This window comes from Lepidochelys olivacea, assembly GCF_965140295.1.
Source record: "Lepidochelys olivacea isolate rLepOli2 genome assembly, chromosome: 15".
NCBI classification, from domain to species: Eukaryota; Metazoa; Chordata; order Testudines; family Cheloniidae; genus Lepidochelys; species Lepidochelys olivacea.
In genome coordinates, this window is record NC_140425.1 from 5,906,201 (window position 1) to 5,926,840 (window position 20,640).

Consider the following 20,640-nt stretch of genomic DNA (forward strand, 5'->3'; position numbering starts at 1 on the left):
CACAGTCTAAAACAGAGCTTATAGGTACAGAGAACAGGACCCCTCAGCCAGGTCCATTTTGGGGGGCAGTGAGCCAGACAACCACATCTGCACTTCACTCCATGTCCCCAGCCAGCCCCAAACTGACTCCCCCTCCAGCCCCCCATCCTCTGGGCTTTGTCCCTTTCCCGGGCCAGGAGGTCACCAGATTCCTTTGTTCTCCAACCCTTTAGCTATCACCTTGCAGGGGGGGAAGGGCCCAGGCCATCAGTTGCCAGAGTGTTGGCCATTTATGTACACTGGCCCTTTGCTCCGCAACAATTACACCCTTTTATCCCACCATCTAGAAACTTAAGAAATGCATAGGGGAAACTGAGGCACCCCTACAGTATTCAGAGGAAATATTAAGAACAGTCCCACTTCGTCACATCGCTGCAAGCAGGCAAGGAACACATGGTGAAGGCGAGACACAAGCCAGGCAGAGATCTACACACAGCAAGTGCCAAGTGAATGGGGAGAAGCGATAACAGGACTGATATATAAAAAAGGAGAAGAGTCAGTGCATCAGTGACGACAGAAGAATCAGCTCATTGACTGCGCCAGGAAAGCATTCCGCAACGCATTGCAGACGAGAACGAAGCTGTCTATGGAAGCAGTGCTTGCAGAGAAATGGGTGGGATTTCAAGAAGGATGAAGCACAATATATCAGTTATTTGTGATGAGCCAGATATCAGAGAAGTACATAGAACACAACCAAATCTGTTACAACAGACTTCAGTGTCTTTTGCTTGCATTTGGCAGAGAGGGTTATGGCAAGCTATGAGAACATATGGCATCCATGAAGAATGGAGCAAACATCCACAGCAAGTTTCTGAGTGTGGTGAGAGCAGAAAAGAAGCAAATGGAATGGTGCAGAGCAACTGTAGACGTGAGACAAGGATGGACGCTCTCATCAGATCTTGGTCCTGGAAGCTGTTAGGATACAGATATTCAGGCCTGTCTGCAAAGGCCTGTACTTTAAGAATTTAGGGGTATTCTTATCACTTGGCTGGTTCTAGAGGTATAAAAGAAAGAATCAAAATCATTGTCTGCTGGTGTAAGGCCTTCTCTTACTGTGACAGTTTGAGGCCCTGTTCTTAAGCTAAGGCCTTTGGCTAAGCAGCAGAGGCAGCCATAAGCTAGGAAGCGACCGGTCACATCCTCACATTCCAAACTAGTCACATTGAAAGAAGGTGCTATTGGGCTGTTAGGAATACAATCCTGTCCTGATAATTCCTATCACCTCCAGAGAAAGGGAAGTGCCTAGAAAATGTAAACGGAAACTTAGTTTGATAGCATCCTGTCTGGCAAGAACTCACTTATCAATAGCTGGGATGTGAAATCCTCACTTCTGTATTGTTTTGTCATTATAATCTCTCTGGTTCTGTGATTGTTCCTGTCTGCTGTATAATTAATTTTGCTGGGTGTAAACTAATTAAGGTGGTGGGATATAATTGGTTACATAATCATGTTACAATATGTTAGGATTGGTTAGTTAAATTTCAGGAAAATGATTGGTCAAGGTATAGCTAAGCAGAACTCAAGTTTTACTATATAGTCTGCAGTCAATGATGAAGTGAGTGGGCGCGGGTGGGGGGATGGGAACAGGGAATGGGGGTGCGGAAATTGGAATCATGTTTTGCTAAAGAGGGGAAATGGGAACAGGGAATGGGGGTAAGGAAATTGGAATAATGTTTGGCTAAGGGCAGGAATGGGAACAGGGACACAGGTGTAAGGCTCTGTGGTGTCAGAGCTGGGAAGGAGGATACTAAGGAAGGAAACTGGAATCATGCTTGCTGGAAGTTCACCCCAATAAACATCGAATTGTTTGCACCTTTGGACTTCGGGTATTGTTGCTCTCTGTTCATGCGAGAAGGACCAGGGAAATAAGTGGGTGAAGGAACAAGCCCCCTAACAGAAGCAGTCATGGCTGTAGCACTGACAGATGAAATAGGAGGAGTCATGTTATGTGGTAGGACAGTGCATAGCCTTCAATTAGCGATGATTCTGACTCACAGCATTGACCTAGGATGATTTATAGAGAATAAGTGATGAGGTTAACTGGGACAGCAGAACATTTGGACTGAAGAGCAGCATGGAGAAGACAAATACTATGGCAACTGGAAGACAAGAGAAAGATGTAAAGATCAAACTCGGAGAGAGAACTAGAACAAACTGTGTACCTTAAAGGACTAGTATTGAAGAATGGGATTTGAGAAGATAACATTAAAAAAAAAAGACTCTGTCTAGCTGTTACCACTTTGGGAAAACTCTAGATCTTGCAGAAGGGTAAAGACATTTTGATAAAAGCAGAAGCCAAAGTATCTGAGGCACCCTCATGCCAATACTGCTGGAGTATAAGAAAAGCCGATGAACACAAGATTTTGACTGCAGAAATCAACCGGCTGAGGGGAAAACAGAAGACTGCAGAAAACAAACAAAGAGAAGAAAATGGTTAGGGCAAGAAATAACGCTGTTACAGAAGATTCAAGAAAGAGGAGGATGATGGTTTGGACACTTCAAGAAGGATACCACACATGGGGATATGTACCAGGAGTGCAAGGAACCAGAAACAGAGAAAGACCAAGGATACATTGGATAGACACGGTGAAGAATGACAGAACAGAGACGATTAAAGATCACCAAAGCCATGAAGCCAGTACAAGACAAAGTGGTGGCAAGATCTCATTTGGGCCCTGTCGTTGCTGCTGAGCTGACAGACGGGAAATCCAGGAGAAGAATTGCCACAGCACATTCCTGGGGCCAGAAGGCTAGTGGGATTCAAACAACGATCAGATATTTGTGTGGCTCAGGAGAACGGCAGTTACAGGGAATTGGAAGGGATATAAGCCCTCATGTCAAGCTCTCACTGGGAAGGAATATTTCATAGCCACCCAGCGTGAGTTTCCTTGCTCTGTCCTCTAAAGGACACTGGACTAGATGGGTCAACAGTCTAAGCCCATCTGGCCATTCCTACACTGCCAGGTTTTCAATGGGGTTGCTTGGGCTGCAAGTCAAGGGAGAATCAGGTCCAACATAACTCAAAAGATTCTGTTGATGTAACATGGAGGCTGCCCAGTTAAAATCTCTGCCAGCAAACGGAAGAGCTAAGGCTACCCCAGCAATGCTAGGCTCTCTTCTGGCCTATGGGCACGTTTCACACCTTCCTGGGGGTGAACCAGAGTTAACGATAGAAGGTGCTCCCTAGGTCAGGCTCACCCCACTTTACTGCGGGTGAAGTCAGTTCAACCCTGGGGTGCAGTTGAGCCTCGTTAATATTGCAGCTGGAATCTGGACTGTTGCACTTCATGAGTTCTGTGCAGTGCTGAGCAGGTAAGAAAGCAGGGTCTGGCTTGCCTCACGCCCCTATCAGACTGAAGGAGAGCACGAACAGCCAACCTGCCCACCTCCCTTCTTCCCTCTGAGCAAAGTGACACTCACCGTTTCTTCAGTTTCTTGCCCTCCTCCTTGGAGGCTGGGAGGATCATGGCGAGGTATGGCCCGTCCACTTCAAAGAAGATGCTGTTCTCTGAGCGGGTAACGTAGGTGAGCGAAGCTGGGTCCACGAGCTCCTGGTACTGATCATTTGTGAAGCCTTCCTATAAACACAGCGTCATGGGACCACTTCACTGCACTGCTGGCCTGGCAATCCGCGGGGCAAAAGGGGGACATTCCCCCAACACACCCACCTGGAGTGACCCCCCAAGGACCCGCTGCTCCCACAAACGAGCAGGGAAGGACAGCAAACACTCCCTGCTCCCTCACCAGGGTAATGGGCACCAGCCTGGCACCCCACAGGACAAGCCACACTCCCACGACCCTAGGGTGGAGCACCTCTCTGCCAGCCAGCTGAGATGCCTGACTGAGTCTTGCCTCCTGGTCTGCACTTCAGCAGGACACAAAATAAAAGCTTTACAGAGCACCTCACTCTGATTCCAGCCAGTGGGGGACTGGTATAGGCTGGGCTGGACAGAGAGGAGCAGGGTGCGCTGGGTTTGGACCAGAGGAGGAGAGGGTGGCGGAAAACTATCCTGACAGAGGCGAGGCAGTAATGGGGTATAGGCAGCCTTCAGCCCCGTGCTGTGTTAGAGTGAGGAGCAGAGGTCAGTCTCTGAAGGTCCCAAAGCCAGGCTCTATGCTGGGAACTGGCAGACAGGCGAAGGGGCATTGCACAGGTCCCTGGGGTCATAGTACCATTTAGCCAGCGTGCATAGACTGAAGAGAGCGTGTGCACACACAAATCCTGGGCTCTTGCTCTCTATGAGCTGGCATCTGCACTGTGCTGCAGGTTTCTGGGACTCTCTCCCCCACCCTCAAGGTGCCAGGCTTGTGCTAGTGATTCCACAGGTTGGCACTGGGCAAGCAGCAAGTGAAGCTCCAAGGGCCTGTTCATTCGTGGTGACACAGTACTGGAACAGAAGCTGCCCTATAGGGTGGCCCCCGACACCTGTAATTCTCAACAAAGGCAGAGCAGCCTTCACTGGCTCCATGCGTGGGTGAAGGCCAAGATCATTCTCCCCTTTGGGAGAGCAGGTCCGCTGGAGTCCTCCTCTCCTGTCCTTCCCTCTCCACCCCCTCCCAGCTAGTCTACAGTGGGGCTGGATTTACCTTCACCAGGATGTTCAGCATGGCACCAGGATAGGAGATTGTCACCTTGGGCTTCTTCGCATTGGTCGATTTGATGACAAAGTTTTCTGGGAAGCTGTTGGGAAGGACACACCAGATTCCGTCTGTGTCCAGCTCCAGCGGCCTCCTAGGAAGAGAGAGCACAGCTTGGCAGAGAGAAGGGCAGGGCCTTTCTGCAGAGCACACCCAGTTAACACGGGCTGCTGGATGGAAGAACCTGCAGGTGGCAGAGCCTTTGTAACCCACATCTCTGCTGTGATTCACAAGCCCTCATGTCATGTGTCCCAACGGGATGGTCCTGCAGCCAAGGCCTCTCCCCCAGTCCTCCCCATGGTCATTAACCCCCTCCGGCACTTACCCAATCTGCTCGATCAGCTCCCTGGCCTGGGTGATGATGTTTGCTCCAGTGAAGCAGACAATCCCAGCCATCTCCATGGAGTACCAGCGGGCCCTAGTGGAGAGAGGGGCCAGATATGAACAGGAGCTGGCAGTGAGCTCATGTCAACCTTTGGGAAAAGGGCATGGCAAGGAGCCCCAGAAGGGAAGGTCAAAGAGCAAGAGAGTGACGCCCAGTGATAGGTTGTATCCCCTTCCCCTCCCGTGACTTGTCTGGTTAAGCTGTAAGCTCTCTGAGGCAGGGACTGTCTATTTCTGGTTGTTCAGGGCCCAGAACAAGGGGTCTTGCTCTGGGTTGGCTTCTAGGTGCTGCCATAACAGCAGTAGTAAGGAGAGTGGTACAGGGAGCACTCACAGGCTTGAAAACCAATGAGAAGCTGGGGAAGGAGGGGGCAGAATCACTGGAGTGACCCCTCCCTCCTGAAACATCTCCCAGCAGGGGGCTGGCAAGGAGGAGCGTGTGTCTAGCTCCCCTCAGAGAGGGTGGCAGGCAGCACCCACCCTTTGCGCATTACGTAGCCGTAGAAGGAGTTGAGGATACACTTATGCGCCAGCTGTAGGGAGTCATAGAGGATCTCCATGTTCTTGCAGCGCTTCACTTCGGTGGCGTCTCCCATCTCTGTGGCCGCAGACAGCTTCTTCTTCCACACCTGAGAGAGAGAAAGAGAGCGCGCGCCACACACGCGCTCAGAATGCTCCTGCCCAGCTGCTACAGACATTAGCGGCATCCAGTTATTCCCCAAGATAACAGCCCGCAGTAAGGCATGGGTGCTCTGGGATCAATTGCCTAGACTCTACATTCCTTTCACCGGGACCTAGGGAACAAGATCTCATGCAAGATGGAGAGGAGCTTTTCTGCTTCACCCTCAGCTCTGAAGGACACGATCCTCGCAGATGTCACACAACAGCAGCCGAGCTGCCTTCGATCAGCTCTGCCCCCATCTCATTGCACAGATGCCAGCAAACTGCAAAGGTGGGAGGAGACGGGATAAATCCAACAGCAGAGCCATATGGGTTGGCAGGGCCTTCTAGCCCAACCCTGTGCCTGGGGGCAGGACTGAGGCAATTACTAAAGATAAGCTGCAAAGCAAAAGATGGTTTGGGCCTTTGCTGAGCCCTTTTGGAGACAGACTCGAGGATCTTTCGTTTTTTCCTACATGCATTAGGAACATCCGGTCCCAACAACCCTCTGCTGGACAGCCCAACTGGTGTTGGGACAGGAGCGTGACATCACAAGAGGAGGACAGCTGACCTGTAGCTCTCTGGGCCCAGAAGTGAGGGGCTGCAGAGTCTTAGGCATCGTACAGCTCAGCAAAGGGAAAAAAAACAATCAATGGGCTTTGATTCCCAGCCCCCATCTCTGTGCCATTCCCTTCGATGAGCACCCACAGCCCAGCCCCCATCTCCAGTAGCTGGGACTCCAAAGCCAGCTCACCCCAGTGCCTACAGTAAAATCCCTCTTGCTGTTTTACTCTGCTGCAGCACTTCCCTGCCTCCAGGGAGGAGGGGAGCCGATCCCTGTCCCCTTTAGAGCAATTTGTATGCTTAGGGTCCCCCTCTCCCATCTCTCCCTCACCCAGCTCTCAGCCTTCCCCTCCCAGCCCGTCTCTAGTCTGCAGCCCTCTCACCTCATGGCTATCTCAGTTTAAATGTGCTGCCCCAAACTGAACCCAGGGCAAGGAAACAGGATGCCTGGATGCAGGGTTGGCTGAATCCCGGATGAACTAAACATGCAGCCACTCAGCTCACTGGTGTAGCAAGTGATTGGGTCTTGGAGCTGTTCATGCCTCACAGCTGCTGCTTTCTGAGTAAGATGGATCAGTGGTGAGACCCAGGCGTGTCCCCTCAGCCCTCCCGGAACTGCCACATGGAGGGACCCATCACTGTTCTAAGCTTGGGTCCGATTCAGCAAGCTGGCCTCAGAACTTGTGGCTACCCCAGTGACACCCAGGACAGAGGGATCCGACCGCCACACCTTGTGCAGCCCCTTGAACTCATAGCGACGGTCTCTGAAGGCTCGCACGGTGTCCACGTAGAACGAGTTCTCCCGCTGGCAGATGGTGGTGACGCGCTCCTCCACCTTGGTGACGTGCAGCTTCTTATAGGCCTTGCGGCAGTAATCTGTGCCAGAGAGACAGCAGAGGCTGCTTAGCCAGAGACCAGCACGCTCACAGGGGCGGCTCACCCCGACAGGTGGGCACAGGAGGATGGCAGCAGCAACTAAGGTTTGCACGGGGCAGGCCATAACAGCAGAGAGAAACAGCACCTGCCAACACAGGGGTCAGGATGGGGGGGCATACAAAAAGAGGGATGGTGCTCACCTCATGCTCCTCTCAAACCCAGGCTTGGCCTACAGCCCTGGAATAGGGGGATGGGTCTGCTAAACAGTGGCTCACAAGCAGTAAAAACGCTCACGGTGTTGACATTGCCATTCATCATTAGGTTTCAGAGTTAAAACTCATCAGAGATGAATGCAGCTGATCATGTCTCATACAGAATCCAGAGCACTGTCCACAGACTACAGCAGGGAGCCATGGAGGGTTTTCTTCACAACCCAAAGGGTTAGAAACTCACTGCCCAGCCCCAATGGGGGCCCTCAGAAGAGAGCTGGCGTAACAGCCTGCTGACAGCAGACATGATCTGTCTTGGCACGCAAAGTAACTCCAACTTCAGCAGCTAGGAAGAAGCAGCTGGTTACAAGAGCACTCAGCACATGGACAGAGAAGGGTGTAGGATGATAGATGGAAGGGAGAAAGCCAGTTGTGCCTGCGTAGCCAGTTTCTAAATTATAGTGCCATTACAAGCTGGCAGTGGGTTATCCCTTAGAGCCCGCAGATTGTACCAGCATGGACTAGGCAAAGAGGGGAAGCTAATCTGGAGAAATATCTTTAGGAGAAGCAACCCTTCAGCATCCAGATGGAGCAAACTGAACCACAAGGTGCCACGTGCTCAGACTTCGTGTCATTTTAAGCTAGTTCTCACCTGCCAGTCGCTTCTTCTCAAACTTGGCCTGTTCCTCGCGGGACAGCTCATGAAAAGCACGGGGCGGGCCATCTGGGTACAGTGGGGGCAGCTTCTCTGACTCCAGCTGCTGCTGGATGCGGTGGTACTCGCTGCGGCTCGCGGGCACTGCAAGGGAAGGACAGCCATGAGCATGTCTGAGCAGGAGTCAGGGCAGGACTGTTCCTAGGCCAGGCTCCAGGGTCTCCCTGCAGGGTAGCACAGCGAAGGAACCTCTGCAAGCAGCAGAGCAACACTCACTAAATTCCCCTCTCCACTGCCAGGTCATCCGGCGCTGGCAATTGGCACCTGGCTTGTTAAAGTCACAGGCAGCGCACGTGGCCTCGTCCACCATCGCTGAGGGCTGGAGAGAGAGAGAGAGAGAGAGAGAGAGAGAGAGATCAGAGAACCTGGCTCTAACCCCAGGCCTCTAGCAACTGGGTTCAGAGCTCTGCCTCTTTATGGCTGCCAGCGGGTCAGAGGAAAGAAGCCTATGTTTATAGCAGGCCCTGCCAAATGCCCGACTGTCAGTACCCAGCCCTGCTTCCGCACTTCCTCCTGAGCAGGGAGTTAGCTGCCCTGTCTTTGAGCCGTGTCCCACTGGGATGCAAACCCAGGAGGAGGCTGCCTGCTACCTACCTGCAGCCTGTTCGTAAGGATGATGTTGGGGTACATGGCCCCCACGTCCAGATGGTAAATGAGGGGACACTCGATCCGGTTAGGAATGTCCTTCAGGGAGTTCAGCTTGACTTTGATTTCATCACACACCTGCGGTGAGGGGAAGAGGCAGAAACCAGACAGGAGTGAATCAGCAACTGAGCAGAGCATGCAGCACAGGCTCCCCTCCACAGGGACAAGTATGTCACTCAACTTTCACAGAATCATAGAATATCAGGGTTGGAAGGGACCTCAGGAAGTCATCTAGTCCAACCCCCTGCTCAAAGCAGGACCAATCCACAATTTTTGCCCCAAATCCCTAAATGGCCCCCTCAAGGATTGAACTCACAATCCTGGGTTTAGCAGGCCAATGCTCAAACCACTGAGCTATCCCTCCTCCTACCTTCCTGTGACCACAGAGCGCACGAGGACCTGGAGAAAGAGCTAACGGCGCACGAAGCTTAGAATGGGCTGCGTTCTGATCTTCAGCAGCACTGATTCCCTTAGCCTCAGTCACAGGAGACAGTTTCCGACGTCAACTATTTAATACAACGGAAATGGGACCAGACATAGGTATGCGGGGGAGGGGGTCCAGGCAGGGAAGAGGTGAACTCAGGGCTGAAAATAGCTAAAGCGGTTATATGATGCTAACACACACAAACAGGAAATGGGCTTGTCTAGAGAAACGCCATGTACTACCTCCTACAGGCCCCAAGCCGTGTCACACCCCCACACAGGCAGGAATCAGGACTAGGTCCAAGCTACCTCCTGGAAGTTGGTGACTTGATCCAGTGGCAAACCTTCCTCCTCCTCGATGGCATGCCGGAGGGTTTTCTCTACACGCTGCAGCAGGAAGTCGAAGGCAACAGGGTTCTGGGGGGACATCAGAATGAGTAATTATGAGGCTGTCTCCCGCTCCTCTCACCCAACCTCCCTCGCTGGCCTGGGGAAGGAAAGCAACTACAAACTCCTACCAAGCTGCCCATTCTTCTGTCTGCTTTAGATGGGCCTAGGACAACAGAAGGCATCCATGCAACAAGCCACTCTCCACACTGACCTACAGCTTACTCGAGGATGTGTTTCCCTCCCCATGATAAAGGCCATACATTTGCCTGTGATGAGGAGAGACAATCCAACCCAGGGTCTAACTGCACTGAAAGAGATGGGGGCACAAGCAGATTGTGAACAGTTAAGGTCACCAGCAGACCCTTGGCAGGCACTGTGCATCCTAGACCCAGATCCAGCCAGAGCCCTCCAGGCAGATGCAGCATTTCCCTACAAGGCTCTACAACTGCCATACCGTCTGCCACAAAGCTGGCATGAAACAGGAGGCTTCTCACAGCCGGAAAGCCATGTTCCCAGGATTATGAGCACACCCACACACCCCAGAGTTTCACCTGGGACAAAGCTGACCTAGTCGTCAGCTCCTAGTACACCCTTGCTGTCCCTAGAACCAAAGGGTCAGCTCTAACAAGGAGGTCCTCTTGTATTCAACCTACATGCTGCCCTATCTTCTGCAGCAGGAACGATCATTGTTGGGCTGACCTATTCCATAGCACTAGATCCATACACAGCACATCATACAGACCCCCGTCCCCAAGGATCGTACAGTCTAAAAGCCCAACAAACTCACAGCGAGTGGCATGCACCCAGGACTGCAGGTGGAAAGGGAGGGTGGGCACAGGGAGTGCTGTGGAAAGCAGCACCCAGATGAGAGTGGGTGAGAGACAAAGCAAGGAGAGGCATGGCTGAAGCAGGAGGGAGAGCAGGAGGATCATGACGTTCCCTTTGGCTTGGTTGGTTAGTTCCAGCTGTGGAAAGGTTTTTGCCCGTCTGAGCCATGTCTGGATTCAGGGGCCCAGAGCCAGAGGATCCCAGCACAACAGAAAACACCAAGGAAAGTAACTACTAATGGCCGGGGGGAGGAGTCTCCAGATGGGCTCTCTACACCCCTCCCCACCGCAGAAATGGGGGCGAGGGGCGATCACACCTAGGCTCACACCATTTTAAAGCGGCAGGGGATGTCGCTACGGAAGACCCCTGACTCTAGCGCCTCCACATGGCCCCCGACGTAGGTCTCCGAGTCTAGCACATGCCCATCCTCTGTGAGCTTGTTGAACTCCTGCTCCTGCTTGTTGGGGAAGATGATGTTGGCGTGATAGGCCTGGACCATGAGCAGCGCCTCGCACAGCGTCCCTGAGCCTTTCCGTAGCACCTGCAGGGAGAGACATGGGGGCACTCAGCGTCAGGACACACAGCCAAGACCAAGCCACCCAGGGGAGCCAGCCCTGTCACAGCACCACGTGTCAATGGGACAAGGTGCTTGGCTTGGCAACTCCCAGCTTGTGGTAACAGTGGGGAGCAGAGAACACCCTGCCCCGGAAGGGGATCCCTTAGGTGCCTGTGAACAACACATGGAGTCTTGCAGACTGCACCTCTACTAGTGACTGGGAGAAGGCTGTGGCTGTTGCATTAACGCTGACACTGCTGCCCGCCGGTAGGTGCCTGAACTTGCCCGTGCCCCGTCTCCCAGCCCTCCCATCACCGCCAGCATTCGCGCAACACGGGGAGACTTCCTCAAAATTGCTAGCACAGACACAGCTCCTGCAGGGATCCCTGAGTTACTATGGCCCAGGAGAGTGCCCTCTACTGGGCAAACGCCCAGAGCCCTGTGTAACACTGGTGGGAGCCCGATCAGCACACGCCCCGAGGCTCAGAACTCCAGCTGAAGTTACTGGGAGCTGCCGGTGCTCAGCACCTCCGAGTACCGCAAGAGCCACAGCCACAACTGACAGACACGGGCGCCCACCAAGTCCACCCTCATGTCTCAGCCCCTCGGCAACAGGCATGGCCGCGTTCCACCGGCACAGAGCACTCAGCTCCTTTGCCCGCCCAGCACGGGCTCTGGCTCCTGAGCACTCACCTCGTCGGGCTCCATGGGGATGATGGTGCACAGGGCGAAGATGAACGGGTGCACGTACTTCATGTACATGTAGTAGGTAGCAACAGCGTCGGACACCGAGTAAGTGGCCAGTGTCTGATGGGAAACAGCAAAGAGCTGGATCAATTCAAGTGGAGCTCAGCACAGGAGACTAGCAGAGTGACGCCTGCCCCGTGCCTGTTCCCTGCTGCACATGCTACAGCCTGGGGGGGTGATGTGGGCAGCGGGCAGTCACAGACCGTAAAGGCTGTCTGCGAGCTGTATGCTCAGAGGCCCCTCAGCTCTGAGGGGACAAGGAAAAGGGCCACTTGCCATGTAACTGCCCATATGCCCCATAGTGCTGGAAGCGGGGAGACTGCTTCCTGTCCACACAAATGCTCCATAGCTGATGACCCGCCCTGTCCATGTGTACACAGAGCCTTCCCCCTGCTTTAGTGGAAGTGAAGTTTTGCACCGTCACAGTACTTCTACGGCCCAAGTGCTTCACCTGCGGTAGATGAGTGACAGGTCCCCCGTTAGTGAAATCAACATGACAGCACCAGGAGGGATCCCCTCACCCCTGCCCCGGGCAGGCTCAGCTGATTACATGGGAACCCCATCCAAGGCTGCCAGAAATACAGGAGGCCAAAATGACCCTCCAGCTTCCTTCCATGCCCACTGCATTAGCCGAAGGCATTTATCCCCACCCAGAACTAGCCCAAATGATCAGTGATGCGGACCAGTGCCCCAGGCTTCCCGGGGCCTGTCTCCTGACCACTAGGTCCAGAGGCTGCAGAGCGGAGAGTACCTGAGGCTCTTCTGTAGCCATCCGGCACATCTCTTCGGGGTCCAGCTCTACCGGGTCGTAGCCCAGCTTTGCTTTGGCTGCTGCTTTCAGGTTGTGGCTTCCCACGGGGAGGTAACTGTCTCTCTTCACCCACCTGAGGAGAGGAACCAGAGCGCCGGCCTGTGAACGGAAGCCATGAGCCATTCTGCGCCAGGAAACCCTGAACCACACGGGCAGCACCTTTATAAGTCAGACAAGTGGGGGGAGGGCCTTCATCCAAGGTACCAGGAGCCAGGCCTAGTGTAGGGAGGGGCTGGGCATCTCTGCCAGTGCCCTCAATTCTGCTCATCTGCATTCTCTGCTACCTCAAACCACCACCCAGCCCCAGCCCACCTCAGCCCACCTACATTAAATCACTGAGTGCAGGGGACGTGATCCTGGGACTGCCAGCAGGAGGAAGGTGGCTATCTGGATTGCAGATCCCATAGGAACGGGACTGACTAAAACACTCGTTTCTGTCACAGCTCCCTGTGGAGGATTTGCCTCGCTGCACAAATGTCCCTCCTCCACCTCTCCTGGGTCCCCGAGCTCAGACTGCAGGCTGAAATGTCATCACCCACCAGCTAGGCAATGAGACCAACCCCTCTGGGACTTGTCAGCCAAGCCAGAGCACTAGCAGACATCTCCTGAAAAGAAGGTTGCCAGGTCCAGGCCTTAGCTTGCTGCACCACCCAGACCCTAGCATACCCAGCAATGGACATGGAACAGCCAAATAATGGACTGACCCACCAATGCAATGAGGCACTATGCATGAAGCCAGCAAGCAATGTCTCCTGAGGGGCAGCGTGCCAGCCAGTGTCCATGCTTCTCTGGAAACAGGCACTTTACAAAAGTGCTCCGCTACCCAGAGCCATAGGGGCACAGAATGGAGGCAGCATCTGGTACCTTAGACAGTCCATGTGGATGCACTGGGAGGCTTTGTACTCCCCTTGGCTGTCCTTTTGGAATCCAATCTCTTGGTACATATTCATTCCATGCACTGCTGCTCTGGCTTCCACAAAGGGCCTGGGGAGGAAGGCTGAGATAGTACAGAGGGTTCACAAACACAGGCACCTTCACCCCTCTTCCCCTGGAGAAATGCTTTCAAACCTGGCTTCTTTTATAGACCATGTAAGCCAGAGCTCCTCCCTGCCCCCTTCCCTTTGCGGCTACAGTACAGAGTTTGGACCCTAAGAGTCCCCTTGGCACAGTGTTACACAGAGGATGGGCACGGCTATTCAGTGACATTCTATATCTGGATGCAGGACTCAATGATCAGTCAACCCAGGCTGGCTAGAGCTCCCCAGCTGCTCTCCTCTCCTCAGCTCACTCTGCAGTTTTCTTCGTCTCCTCTCTGTTCACTGCCCACCAGTTTTGGGATCAGCAGCATGTAAACATGGTGGTATTTACCCCAGAGACAAGATGTGGCTGTGCAGGTGGCAGAGCAGGGCTTGGAAAGCCAGAAGTGACTAGATTGGAACATCCAGGGTCACTGCTTCAATGCTAGGAGCTGCTTCCCCACTGTGAGAGACACAGCTCTGCACCCCACCTCCCCCACATTGCAGGACTCTGTAGTCTGGGGTCTGAGACCCACGGGCTTTGATCAGTCTCACAGCATGGAGAAAGAGCTCTTAAGAGAGGGTGTTCCAAGACAGAGGGTGGCTGAATACTCAACATGGATCGGAACAGCCTTGCACAGTCACCTTGTGACTCCCTGGAAATGAAGGAGGGACACATGGTCTAGTGCCTACTCCTGGAACCCCCTGCCCCCCAGCATAGGGACTGCCCTATGGTTTCCACTTCCATCCTTACCAGTCAAAGAAGTCCCCATTGTAAGTGACCATGATGGTGGGTTTGGTCTCCTGGACATGCTCAAACCACCTCTGGATTAAATGGGCCTGGATTTAAGAGAAAGGTGAGACGTGGATATAACGTAACCTACCCTCTGCTCTCCTTCTCGCAGGACCTGATCTGTTCTCGCGTGACTAAACACAGGAAACAAAAGCTGTTCATGTGTTGTGACTGGCACTATGATCACATTGTAATCCCCAAAGGAAGCAGCCAACTCTCTCTGGCCTGCCTAGACCTCAGTGGATGACAGGTAGCAATTTGAATCTCTTGTCTTCCAAACCGAACCTACTCACCTCATCCAGCTCGTTAAAGACAAAAAAGGGACCCTCATACTCCGGCTTGGGAGTAAATTCAAAATCTTCAATATCCTCAGAGACGATCTCCCTGTTTGTGATCAGGTAGCCCTAGGAGGCAGCAAAGGACAAGGGCTAGTGAATGCCTGCACCGCAGTGCAGTGTACTTGGGGAGAGCTCCACAGAGCCAGCTTGGCCAGTCCTTGGGGCTGAAGATGCTGGTGGTACATTAGCCAGTGCAATCAGATTGTTTTGGCCAGACAAGGACCTGTGTCTGTCACCAGGCTTGACAGGTTGGGAGGCCTCAACTCTGGCTCAGTGCTGGGGACTGGGAAGAGACAATGCTGTAGAGTCCTGGATTTTTCCCCACACCCTCCCAGGTATTGCTGCTCATCCAAAGAGGGGGCCCCCAGCCCCAGATAGGAGGAGTGCAAGGTTTTGTAAGAGAAGACTGAAAGGAAATCCCTTGGGAGCCCTGCAGTCTCTGGTGTAGATATTAGTTTCACTCCCTGAGCCATTCCATAGACACTAAGCAATATGCAATAAGACAAAAAGGAGAAGTTGGCTGAAGTCACAGGTGGGCTCGCAGCCTGACTGCTGCTGGAGTGTGTGGAAGCAGCAGCCCTGGCTGGACTGTTACCTGGCCATCAATCATGTAGGAGATCATCATGATCTGGTCTGTCTCTGCATCAGGGAACTTCAGGGGGAGCTTGGTGGTTTCAATGTCAAAGGCTAGCACAACAGGATCCTGAAAAAGACCCAACACATCAAGGTCAGCATGGGAGCCTGGATACGGACAATGTGATTCCAGGCTAGCGCGAGCAGAGATAATGTTCGAGTGAAGTGAGGCAGAAACACTGCTTGATCACATCACCTCCTAATCAACCCAAGCAGCTACCTTGAGCCCATCCTCTAAGCTTGCATTATGATCCCTTTGAAGGCTGTGGTACAAGACCAGCCACGTTTGGGAAAACTTCACCATTTCACTGATGGAAGCCAACTTCAAGCAGAGAATAACCAGCCACGCAGGAGAGGCACAGACTGCCCCACCCTAATCGGAGCACTCACCGGACGCTCCACCAGGTCATCTCGGCGGGTGATTTCCGGAGGGTACATGCTGCCCCGATAGCGGACATTGTACCAATGAGCCTGTCGCAGCAGGAGAGAATCAGAGGAGCTGCGTTAACATGGCGTCTCCCAGTACCATGTGCTGGGTGTTGAACTGACACCTAATACATGCCATATGAAGGAAGGGCAGCACAGGCTAAACGGCCAGAGCAGGGGCCTGGGTGTTAAGGATCCCAATTCTGTCACTGGATCGAGATGTGGTCTTGGGCAAGCCATTTAGCTGCTGTGCCTCGGTTTCCACAGCTGAAAAACAGGGCTAACAGTAATTGCCGACATCACAGAGACTGACTCATTGCCATGGAGACCCTTGAATTTCCATCACCTCTGCCCCTCAAGGGCACAGCACTAGAACAAATGTTCTACCCAGTTACAAGCCCCTCCTGGCACACCAGCTTCTTCACTCACCACATGAATCTTCAGGTCGATGGATAGACGGATGTGGTAGGGCACGTCGTACTCCCGCATGTCCACTATGTTGTCCATCTGGTTGACAGACCTCTTCGAGGGCCCCTCATCATCCATGGTCAGGCTGCCACCAATTAGAGCACTACAAGGCGCAGGGGAGAGGGATGGTTTAAATAATCAGTCTATGCACAGGTCTCAGACTCAGGGGAATGAAGATAAGAAACACACTACAGCAGCTCTAGTCAGTGGGACCTGAACAGGACACTAGGAAGTGCAGCACCAGCAGATGTTAGGGCAGTCACCAGAAGGAACTCTTCCCTATTAATCCAGTAGCCAGCTTCACAAAAGGAAAAGAACAGTTATTTCCCTTAGGGTTACGGTGGTTCTTTGTGGTATTCTGTCTGTGCGGATCCCACTCAAGGTGCACATGCATCTCATGTGCAAGAGATTTGCATGTAGGAGGCTCACGCTCACCTTGAGTGGGATCTGCATGGACAAAGGAGAACTGGGACATTTGCTGTGGTCACCAGGGCAAGCATCAACTTAGGGAGTTCCCTCCCCATCCACAGCAACTGACATAAGGACCTGTAAACTTAATACCGAGCAAAGGAAACAGAGCTAGAGTTAAACCCTTTCAGTCCTGATTAGAGAAGAGGTAGGTCTGGGTCACATGGGGAACACCTTGCTAAGCACAGTACAAGAACATAAGGGAATCCTGCTGGGCCCTGGGACCAACCCCTCAAGATGTATTGCCAAAGAGGAGAACATCTACCTGGACAGCATGGACGTGTAGGTGTCGCTCGCCTGGTCCCGCTCCCTGTTCTTCTTCACAGCAGGAGAGATTTCCCGCCGCACCTTCACCAGGTCATCCACAGTGTTGAAAGATAGCTTGATGTAGTTCTGCTTCAGGCCCACCAGGTGATTTGGCTACAAAGGGGCAAACCAGCCAATGAGGAAAAGATAGTGAGAATAGTGGGGAGAGACTGTACAAGCGAGAGGCAGTTAAGAAAGGAGATGGACCAAGACAGACAGCAGGAGTTGGGGAGATGGAGTGAGAAGAGACCACAGAACAAGGGGCTGAGGTGTGTGTGGATGGGGAGAAAGGTAGGGGACAGATAAAGTGCCTGTCAAGAGTCAACATTATTTCCCATGATCAATGTCCAGGCCCTATGCCTGGTATGTGCAGAATACAGGACTGGAATAGAGCATACAGACCTGCCCGCATCCCACTCTCCCCAGACTTGTACACCGCTCCCCCATTAGAGCTGTGCAACCTGCCAGCAACAGGGCAGGGGGTGAGTAGTTACTCACCAAGTCCAGATCCTCTTTGGGAACCGTTTCCAGCTTTGCGATCTTCCCCTGGTACTTCTTGGAGAGGAAGGAGGACACTTCCCGCTCGCAGCCCTGCACAGAGACTAGAGCTTCAAGAGGGCAGCCAAAACCCTGCTCATCAAAGCAGAACAGATTTGCAGATACGGTCTCACCTGGGGCTGTGTCCTGGACCTCTAGATGTTCAGGGGCTTTAATAGTGGCCTGACTAGAAACCAATCTCTTCCACCCTGGCAGAAGAGTTTGGTTTTGTTTGTTTTTTAAAATGTAAAACCCCAGAACTGTCAGCCAAGCCCACAATTTTGCAGCTAACCAGGTGAGTTCTCCACAGGGGCAGAGTGACAGGACAGTGAACCCTCAGCCACTTACTGGGCCATGAACAGGAACAAAAGGTGCATTTAGTCACAGGATTGTGTGCAGAAGCCAAAGAGGGCTGCTGATTAGGTGCTGAAGGGCTCGCTGAGCAAGAGCACCAGGTGGCTGGTACTTTGAGGGGCAGCTCATTCAGAAACACAAGCAACTCTCCCCCGAAACACATCAGAAAGATCATGTACATTTGGTATAGCAACAAGTGCTGAATTCAATATTTTGTCATTTTAATGAATATTAATATTCATTTTAAAACATTTTTTTCAATTTATATTTTCACAGTTGCAGGAAAGTAGGCAAAGGTGACCAGCCAATTATTTCATGACAGGGGATGTTGAAATTCAAGTTTAAGCTTCATAACAGTTAAAACAGAAATTGTCAGCATCTCATGTCAAAATATACAAAGTAAACATCCTTAAATCAAACTCTAATGATTTTTCAAGCAGCAGTTTTCTTATTTGGCCTATCTGTAAATTTCGATTGTTAGCCATGGAAACATTTTTCGTTGGTTTGTGGGTGTTCAGCAAAAATCAGCATTTACCGATAAAAAACTGATCCCTCCAAGCCCAACTATAACCATGGATTTCTGTCTCCCTGGCTAGGACCTCACCCCAAGCTCTCTCAGGCAGTTAATGTGCTGCTGTCCCAGCCCCACACCTGCCTAACTCACATCCCTGATTCATAACCACGTCTGCCTCCACACTCTATCCGAAGCCCTGTTTGCCAGCCCCACAGCCATGGAGTCCATACCCACCTTCCGGGTTGCAATATAGAAGTATGGTTTATAGGGCAGGGCCACCTGGAAAAGAGCAGACACAGTCAGCATGGCACTGGGTAGGTGGGGAGAGGCACGTAGTTCAGCACATTACTCGCTATGTGTTAGTGTGAGAGACACAAACAGACCTCTGGTCTCTCTTTCTCTTGCACAGACAATAGTCTAACACACACCTTCCCATGTACCGTTTGGTCCAGGGACACACACACACCCTCCCCACCCACCTCTGGCTCTCAAGCAGAGTCCAACAGGGGCCCTTCACACTCCAGCCTGTGCAGACAGATTTCCATGGCTGAGTAAATTGCCCACCTTAAAATCTAATCAAGAAGGAATTAAAGCATCTGGACGCCTAGGAAAAGCAGAACTCCTGAGCAAGAACATAGAAGAGACTATAGTAACACCCACTCACGCAGCAATGAGGCACCACACAATGAGACCAGCACTGACCTCCTGCTACCACAGCCATCACTGGCCATTATGAGCAAACCTTGTGCGTATATCCTCACCTGCCTCTGACTGAGGCATCGGATACACAGCAATGCAGGCATATGTTATGCATGGGGCCCAATCCCACCTCCAGCCAACCACCCCATTTACACCTGGCAGCACAGACGTGAGGCTGGAATGGTGATCAGACAGTTTCCTTAGCTGTATGCGGTGTTGTTGTAGCCATGTTGGCCCCAGGAGGTTAGAAAGACAAGATAGGTGAGGTAATCTTTTGGACAGTTGGTCCAATAAGAGATATTACCTTGCCCAGTTTGTCTTTCTGTTTCCTTAGTGTTACTCACAATGTCCTTTTAGGGATTAAAGGAGAACCAGGAAAGAGTCAACTGAACTGCAAGGCAACCTGCGGGGTCTGTACCCCTTAATGCAGCTACCCAACTCCCTTCTGCGCCCACTTTGTCAATGTGACTTGTGCCCTAAGGAGGAGCAGCCCTTTGGTGTTAATCCTCCGGTGTCAGTCAGGAAGTGGTTTCCAGTGTACAGCTCTGCAAAGTCTTCCCCCAAACCATGCAGCCAGACTCCTCTGTGCCCTCCAACGGCAGCTGCTCCCGCTCCTCCGTCCTCTGCACCCAAGGTTAAAGGGACTCACCTTAAACCTGCTCCCATCCTCCTGGATGAAGTAATAATCCACACAGCTCACCAAGCGTTTATCATCGTCCAAGAGCTCCGTCTGGGAGAGGGGAAGACAGCACATCACAGCCCCCCGCCCTAGGGCGCAGAGCCCGAGAACCCCGCAGCCCCCGCCCAGCCTGTCCCGCTGTGCACCGCCACCACAGGCGGCCCCCGCTCAGCCCCCCACTTCCGTGCGGCCTCGTGAGCCGCCCGCCAACGGCATCGCCACGCGCCGCCCCACACCCCGTCCCCCTCGCTCGCCGGGCCCGGCCCCGCCTACCGGGTGCATGTTGATCAGCCAGCCCGTCTTCTCCCCCGGCTCCTTGGCCCGCTCGAACCCGAACTGCGCGTCCAGCCGGTCGGTCCGCTGGCTGCGCTCCAGGCGCTTGAGGGCGGAGAGCCCGGAGCCATCGTCCCTGCGGAGAGCAGCGCGTCAGGCCGGGGCTGGCCGGGGCTGGCCGGGGAAGCCACCCACCCCCGCCCACCCATCGCGCGGCCGCCCCGGCCCCCCTCACCGCGGGATGTCGGGGTCCCCGCCCGCGGGCTCGGCGCGGCGCCGCCCGCTGTTCCTCAGCACCATCCCGGCGCCGGCAGCGGAATTTCCCGCGCTGCGCCCAGCTCCCGCGAGATGTGCCTGACTCCGCCCCCTGCGCGGGCTCCGGGGCCAGTCTCCGCCTCCGGACGCTAGGCCAATCACAGGGCGCTCCTAGCGCACGCCCCTCCGAGAGCCAATGGGTGAGAGGACACCCTCTCCATCGGCCCGCCCCGCCCCAGGTAGGCCCCGCCCTGTAGCCACAACCCCACCTCCAAGCGATGCTGACCCTGGGCCAACACGGATAACCCCGCCCCGCGCGGGTCTGGTCCCGCCCCCGAGCTACCTGCCCTGACTCGAGCACTCGGAGCCGCGCCCCTTGGCTCGCTGGACCCGCCT

At 53.4% G+C, this 20,640-nt stretch overlaps 1 protein-coding gene across 1 annotated transcript in view; it reads right to left on the reverse strand.

Moving 5' to 3' along the window:
• Nucleotides 1-20,333, reverse strand: part of POLE (DNA polymerase epsilon, catalytic subunit) — a 37,130-nt gene extending 16,797 nt beyond the window's left edge. Inside the window, exons 1-24 of the mRNA XM_084649290.1 lie at nt 20,225-20,333; nt 19,990-20,125; nt 19,687-19,767; nt 18,573-18,617; nt 17,432-17,524; nt 16,893-17,047; nt 16,121-16,262; nt 15,656-15,736; nt 15,228-15,335; nt 14,588-14,698; nt 14,256-14,341; nt 13,350-13,469; nt 12,426-12,558; nt 11,621-11,734; nt 10,700-10,912; nt 9,463-9,570; nt 8,680-8,808; nt 8,302-8,404; nt 8,023-8,169; nt 7,016-7,161; nt 5,542-5,690; nt 5,003-5,095; nt 4,627-4,771; nt 3,460-3,617 (exon numbers count right to left, since the gene is read on the reverse strand). Of these exons, the coding sequence (XP_084505416.1) occupies nt 3,460-3,617; nt 4,627-4,771; nt 5,003-5,095; nt 5,542-5,690; nt 7,016-7,161; nt 8,023-8,169; nt 8,302-8,404; nt 8,680-8,808; nt 9,463-9,570; nt 10,700-10,912; nt 11,621-11,734; nt 12,426-12,558; nt 13,350-13,469; nt 14,256-14,341; nt 14,588-14,698; nt 15,228-15,335; nt 15,656-15,736; nt 16,121-16,262; nt 16,893-17,047; nt 17,432-17,524; nt 18,573-18,617; nt 19,687-19,767; nt 19,990-20,125; nt 20,225-20,289 (2,861 nt within the window). The 5' untranslated portion in view covers nt 20,290-20,333. The remainder of the gene's footprint in view (nt 1-3,459; nt 3,618-4,626; nt 4,772-5,002; nt 5,096-5,541; nt 5,691-7,015; nt 7,162-8,022; nt 8,170-8,301; nt 8,405-8,679; nt 8,809-9,462; nt 9,571-10,699; nt 10,913-11,620; nt 11,735-12,425; nt 12,559-13,349; nt 13,470-14,255; nt 14,342-14,587; nt 14,699-15,227; nt 15,336-15,655; nt 15,737-16,120; nt 16,263-16,892; nt 17,048-17,431; nt 17,525-18,572; nt 18,618-19,686; nt 19,768-19,989; nt 20,126-20,224) is intronic.
• Between the last annotated feature and the right edge of the window lie 307 nt (nt 20,334-20,640).